The sequence below is a fragment of the Bison bison genome, unplaced genomic scaffold, assembly GCF_000754665.1.
Source record: "Bison bison bison isolate TAMUID 2011002044 unplaced genomic scaffold, Bison_UMD1.0 scf7180017864519, whole genome shotgun sequence".
Classification (NCBI taxonomy): domain Eukaryota; kingdom Metazoa; phylum Chordata; class Mammalia; order Artiodactyla; family Bovidae; genus Bison; species Bison bison.
Window position 1 is genome coordinate 4578571 of NW_011495072.1, and position 7293 is coordinate 4585863.

The 7293-nt window shown below is 41.0% G+C and overlaps 1 protein-coding gene across 1 annotated transcript in view; it reads right to left on the reverse strand.

Moving 5' to 3' along the window:
* SLC22A15 (solute carrier family 22, member 15) overlaps positions 1 to 7293 on the reverse strand; it is a 125643-nt gene that overhangs the window by 20418 nt on the left and 97932 nt on the right. The window contains exon 11 of the mRNA XM_010831019.1: positions 2680 to 2765. Within this exon, the coding sequence (XP_010829321.1) occupies positions 2680 to 2765 (86 nt within the window). The remainder of the gene's footprint in view (positions 1 to 2679; positions 2766 to 7293) is intronic.

Sequence of the window (7293 nt, forward strand, 5' to 3'; positions counted from 1 at the left end):
CTGTTTATAATAGTCAGGACATGGAAGCAACCTAGATGTCCATCAGCAGATGAATGGATAAGAAAGCTGTGGTACATATACACAATGGAGTATTACTCAGCCATTAAAAAGAATACATTTGAATCAGTTCTAATGAGGTGGATGAAACTGGAGCCTATTATACAGAGTGAAGTAAGCCAGAAAGAAAAACACCAATACAGTATACTAACGCATATATATGGAATTTAGAAAGATGGTAACAATAACCCTGTATATGAGACAGCAAAAGAGACACTGATGTATAGAACAGTCTTTTGGACTCTGTGGGAGAGGGAGAGGGTGGGATGATTTGGGAGAATGGCATTGAAATACGTATAATATCATATATGGAACGAGTCGCCAGTCCAGGTTCGATGCATGATACTGGATGCTTGGGGCTGGTGCACTGGGATGACCCGGAGGGATGGTATGGGGAGCGAGGAGGGAGGAGGGTTCAGGATGGGGAACACATGTATACCTGTGGCAGATTCATTTCAATGTTTGGCAAAACCAATACAATATTGTAAAGTTTAAAAATAAAATAAAATAAAAAAAAAAAAGAAAGAAACAGCTGTGTGTAGAGTCCCACCATGTGGGTTACCTGAAATTCAGATATGTGGGAGAGAGGAAAGACATGAAGTGGCCAGGCTTGCCTAAGGTGTGACAGCTTATAGATGCACTTAGAATGAAAAGGAAAAGTTTCTCTCTATAAGAGATGATTGCAGGTAGAAAACACCTGAATTTCCAGGTTGTCTATGAAAAACAGAATCTGTTGAACTGAAAACTGCAATGATTTGAAGACCATCAGTGCCTCATTGCAGACAAACAGAACGGGGCACTTAGTTCTCCCAGCTCAAGGCAGGGCCACAGTAGAGAAGCTTCTCCTTTTGCTAGCGGAAGCACAGGTGACAACTTTCTTAGAGGTGAGAGAAGTAGGCAAACCTATTGAATTCTCTAGTTTCCAGGATTCCATGAAAATCACTGTAGGGCTGCGCTAAATACTGAGTAAAATCCTAACTAGAACCAACAGCGCTCTGGTCTTAAGGCACAGAGCCTCAGGCAGCAGCCAACAGCACAGCAGGTGTAGTTGGGGCTGCAGAACTAGGGCACGTGGCCTTGGCGTCTTCAGTGACCCCTGAAGAAAAGCCATCACCAGGGCAGCACTTAACACATGATATGCTCCGACAGGAAACGAATTCTTCAGCTGCATTTCTAGCAGTTATCAAAACTTTATGTTAGGGTGAGCCTGGATGGGAGGGGAGTTTGGGGAGAATGGATACATGTATACGTGTGGCTGAGTCCCTTTGCTGTCCACCTGAAACTATCATAACTTTGTTAATTAGTTATACTCCAATATAAAATAAACAGTTAAAAAAGAAATAGAATTATTTCCAAGCAACAACCACACAAAAAAGTTTGTTAGAGAGTTCTCTGGCAGTCCAGTGGTTAGGACTCAGAGCTTTCACTGTTGGTGCTTGTATACTAAGTCGCTTTGGTCGTGTCCAACTCTTTGCAACCCTATGGACTGTAGCCCTCCGGGCTCTTCTGTCCATAGGATTCTCCAGGAAAGAATACTGGAGTGGGATGCCATGCCCTTCCTCAGTGGATCTTCCTGACCCAGGGATTGAACCCGTGTCTCCTGTGGCTCCTGCACTGCAGGCAGATTCTTTACTGCTGAACCACCGGGGAAGCCCAGCCTGCTGGGCCTGAGTTCAATTCTTGGTTGGGGAACTAAGACCCTATAAGCTGCCCAGCTTAGCACTCCCTTAAAAATATTTATGTTAAACCATTTCACAATGATTCTCACCTAAAGAACAAGCGCCATGATGGAGCCCTAACAAAATCCAAAAGCCTCTAAAACAGGGTTTGCATTGTACCCTAAGCCCCAGAAGCAGAGAGTTCATTATGACCCATTTCTTATCTTTGAAAATCACTGCTAAAACCACAGTTCTTGATGCAATAGAGGGCATGCCTCAGGTGTGCTACAGCAGAAAAGAAATTGAGAAACAGCATTATCTATAGAATTTCTACAGAAGGGCAGGAATCATATTAGAAATGAATGCCAAAGGGACTTTTCTTTAAAGCTGTGTTTACATAGCAACGCGACAAATATAAAAATAGCGGCATTTCCTAAGGATGTTTTATTCACACTTTACAAAAGACTGAGAGAAGGTCAATCATCACCAATATTCTTCTTCTTCGGCTCTTGCTATTATCAGGGTGCCTTGGAAGTACTGATGGGGATGCTGAGGGGTGCCAAAACCACCGTGGAGGCCCAGTGCCTCTCATCTCCGGTCTCGTGATTGGCTGGACCAAGGAGGGCAATCTGCAGCCTTGGACAGAGTTTCCTTCTGTGCAGAACTAAATGGCCCTCATCATCATCAAATAAACAACTCTAACAACACCAGTACTGCAGTCCAGACACCCCAGATGGTAGCTTAATCGCCTGAAAGAATTAATAGTGCACCTCTAAGCACATTATTCACCCAGAGAATAGTTTAGGCAATGGAAAGAATCTGGCCCATTATACCCCACACAATTGCTAAATAATATGCAATCACAGAAATGAAGCATGGCATATGGTAATCTCTCCACTATATTGAGATTCATTGTAATAAAAGTGCTGTTCAAAACCCCCATGTAGAAACTGGAAAGGCATACCTTTCTTTTCTGGGAGAAACATGACAATAAGACAAGCCAGTCCTCCGAGGCACAGAAATGCTGCCAACGTCCGCTTCCGACCAAACCTAAATAAAACAGAGAAGTTCACGTCTCTCTAGAGAAACTTACACATTCATTTCCTCCATCCTCCAACCTTCCTTTTTAAATGTCCCCACGTGTATTACATGTTCATCTTTTCTTAAGGAGTGGGTAGCAAATGTGACTGACCAAGACATGACTTAAGTAACCATCACAAAGCAAAGGAAAACCACCTGGATGGCAGGATTAAATGATGTGTGTGGGACAAGAACAGAGAACCATTCCATCTACTTTTGTGAGTGCTTACTATGTTCTAGGCACTATCAGAAATGTTTTCTGTCTCTATCATCTTTCTTAATGCTAATAATCAACCTTTAAGACATGTGCTTAAGGGTTCTCCATCTTCTAGAGAAGAAAACTGAAACGAGAATTTTAGCTCATTTATTCATTTTCTGGTTATTTGTATCTTAAGCAGTTAAAATTTTATACACCTCTTTCTTAAAAAGACAAACAGAAGGAAATTTCTTGTTAGTGTACCAGAATTAAATGAAATTCATTGCACATTTTCTTGGGAGAAATAATTTTCAAATAAGAGCTCTAGACTTGAAAGAAAGATAAGAACAGTCACAAGCCTTCCTTTACTAGGCAATATGCTAGGTCCTCTGTGAGGCGCTTCAATGTTATTCGGTACTTTTATGATAATTTTTCCAGGGGACTTTCATAATCCCTGGTTTAAGGATAAATACATCAAGGAATGTAACTTCTCAAAGTCATTAAATTAACACATGGCTAAGATAGGTCTGCCTGACCCCCAGTGTGGCGCTCCTTCCCTCTGCCTCAGGTTTTAATCCTGACTCCAGTGGTGGTGGCTGGGGGACAGGGAAGGATGCTAGTCTCCAGGTTATTGTGCTTAATTTAACAGTCAGTATCCAATGTTTTTCAAATGATAGGCATCATTCAAGGCAGGCATTAGGGATTCAAAGACATACAGGACACCCCATGGACTATGTCCTCGTGACACTGTATGTGGTCATCAGAGGGGGGCACAGGAAGCTACAACAGGAAGAACACCTGAGGGGTGTCTGGCCCCCGAGGATGCTGGGACAGATTTCTGAATAAGTCCCCTGACTCAGCCCTTGGACCATGATGTGAGTACACTCAGGCATGAAGAGAGGGGTCAGCAGAGGCAACTGGGCCCAATCCCCAAAGAAAAGCCCTTCAATTGAATGGAATCTAAAACTGCCCTTTAAAATAAGCTGACCTCAATACTCACAATGACAGCATCCAGTGCATGCTAAAGGAATGCTGTTTTTTTTTTTTTTTTTTAATAAAAATGACGACTTCTAGAAAATGATAAATGGTATAAGCCAATTGATTTCTAGCTCACAATTTCCAACTGCCCTGGTCAGCGGTTCAGTAATAGATGGAATCTGAGAAAGCCAAGGAATGAGTGCTCTATAAAAGAACTTTTAAAAAATATTCCAAAACTGTGCTCACTGATTATGATTGGCAAAAGCAGGATCTACTCTTCCCATCAACAAAGTCCGGTGGGACTTAAAAGGAAAGAAAAGTCTTTCTCATTCCTCCAGTTCTTTGTCTTATGTGAAAGCTTCTAAATGACCATGAGTGGGTCATGAAATTCTAATTGGGTCATGGAGTTCTATGTATGTCGAGCTGATATTCCCATTTGGGATGAACGAATTACACACAGCCTGCTCAAAAACAGTCAGGTGGTAACATCTTTTAATATTGGGTTAAAAATCTATGAAGACCTAAATAGATATTTCTCCAAAGAAGACGTGCGGATGGCCAATCAGCATAGGAAAAGATGCTGAACATTGCTAATTATTAGAGAAATGCAAATAAAAACTACCAGATGTCACCTCCCACCAGCCAGAATGTTCATCATTTAAATTCAACAGATAATAAATGCTGAAGAGGATGTGGAAAAAAGGGAAACTTTTTCTCCATAGCGGCTATACCAATGTACATTCCCACCAGTAGTGTGGAGGGAATGTAAATTGGTATAGCCTCTATGGAGAAGAATATAGGGGTTCCTTAAAAAGGTAAAAATAGAGATACCATATGATCCAGCAATCCCATTCCTGGGCATAAATCCGGAGAAAAACAGAAGATACCCTGCACTCCAATGTTCACAGAAGCACCATTTACAGCAGGTAAGACATGGAAGGAACCTAAATGTCCACCAACAGATGAATGGATAAAGATGTGGGACATGAATAAAATGGAGTGCTACCCAGGCATAAAAAGGAGTGCAACAATGCCATTTGCAGCGACATGGGTGAGCCTAGAGATTATCATACTCAGTGAAGTAAAGTCGCGTAGAGAAAGACAAATAGCATGATATCACTTACATGTGCAATCCAACGTGAACCTAGATATTATCATACTAAGGGAAGCCAGTTACTCCGAGAAAGACAAATATGATATCACTTACATGTGGAATTTAAAAGATGATACAAATGAACTTATCCACAAAACACAGACATAGAGAACAAACTTACGGTTACCAGAGGGGAAGGGCGGGGAGAGAGACATTAGAGGAGTTTGAGATTGCCAGACACAAACTACTGTATATAAAATAGATCAACAACAAGGTCCTACTGAGAGGGTAACAGGCACGAAAGCTAGGGGTCTCCAATTGGAGGAAATAGGCTGCAAGTGTCAGACGTGTTTTATCGCTCTCTTAAGCGGCAGGAGGAAATAAACTGCAAGTCTCAGATTTTTCCCTTCTCTATACAAAATTAAAAGGAGGTTTCTCTTAAAATTCTGTGTTGCCATGATGACACCTGGTTCCACCTGAACTTAACTTTTCTCAAACCTCGAGCTAACCTGTGCGTTTTTCTTATGTAAATGTTTTTCTTAAGCTATGTTAATGAACTATGAATTTACCCTAGAGTCTGTCTTTCTTCAAGTCCTGCATAAGACTCAGAACCAATAAGGGCTCAACAAACCAGTATGTTTTACTCATACAATTATTCTCCTAATCTATGTTAATGACACTATATATTTGCTTGGAAACCTGCCTTTCTTCAAGATTCATATCAATCATTTTCTGGCACGGGATGATTCACCTTGGCGTAGTTAATAAAGCAGAAGTAGATGTTTTTCTGGAGCTCTCTTGCTTTTTCGATGATCCAACGGATGTTGGCAATTGGATCTCTGGTTCCTCTCCCTTTTCTAAATCCAGCTTGAAGTTCATGGTTCACATACTGTTGAAGCCTGGCTTGGAGAATTTTAAACATTACTTTGCTAGCATGTGAGATGAGTACAACTGTGCGGTAGCTTAAACATTCTTTGGCATTGCCCTTCTTTGGAATTGGGATGAAACTGATCTTTTCCAGTTCTGTGACCACTGCTGAGTTTTCCAAATTTCCTGGCATATTGAGTACAGCACTTTCACAGCATCATGTTTTAGGATTTGAAATAGTTTAACTGGAATTTCATCACCTCCACTAGCTTTGTTCATAGTGATGCTTCCTAAGGCCCACTTGACTTCACATTCCAGGATGTCTGGCTCTAGGTGAGTGATCACACCATCGTGGTTATCTGAGTCATGAAGATGTTTTTGGATAGTTCTTCTGTGTATTGTTGCCACCTCTTCTTAATATCTTCTGCTTCTGTTAGGTCCATACCATTTCTGTCCTTTATTGTGCCCATCTTTGCATGAAATGTTCCCTTGGTATCTCTAATTTTCTTGAAGAGATCTCTAGTCTTTCCCATTCTATTGTTTTCCTCTATTTCTTTGTACTGATCACTGAGGAAAGCTTTCTTATCTTTCCTTGATATTTTTTGGAATTCTGTGTTCAAATGGGTATATCTTTCCTTTTCTCTTTTGCCTTTTGCTTCTCTTCTTTTCTCAGCTATTTGTAAGGCCTCCTCAGACAACCATGTTGCCTTTTGCGTTTCTTTTTCTTGGGGATGGTCTTGATCACTGCCTCCTCTACAATGTCATGAACTTCCATCCATAGTTCTTCAGGCACTCTATCAGATCTAATCCCTTGAATCTATTTGTCACTTTCACTGTATAATCATAAGGGATTTGATTTAGGTCATACCTGAATGGTCTAGTGGTTTTCCCTACTCTCTTCAATTTAAATCTGAATTTGGCAATAAGGAGTTCATAATCTCAGCCACAGTCAGCTCCCAGTATTGTTTTTGCTGACTGTATAGAGCTTCTCCATCTTTGGCTGCAAAGAATATACTCAATCTGATTTCAGTGTCGATCATCTGGTGATGTCCATGTGTAGAGTCTTCTCTTGTGTTGTTGGAAGAGGGTGTTTGCTATGACCAGTGTGTTCTCTTGGCAAAACTCTGTTACCTTTGACCTGCTTTGTTTTGTACTCCAAGGCCAAATTTGCCTGTTACTCCAGGTGTTTCTTGACTTCCTATTTTTGCATTCCAGTCCCCTATAATGAAAAGGACATCTTTTTCGGGTGTTAGTTCTAAAAGGTCTTGTAGGTCTTCATAGAACTGTTCAACTTCAGCTTCTTCAGCGTTACTGGTTGGGGCATAGACTTGGATTACTGTGATATTGAATGGTTTGCCTTGGAA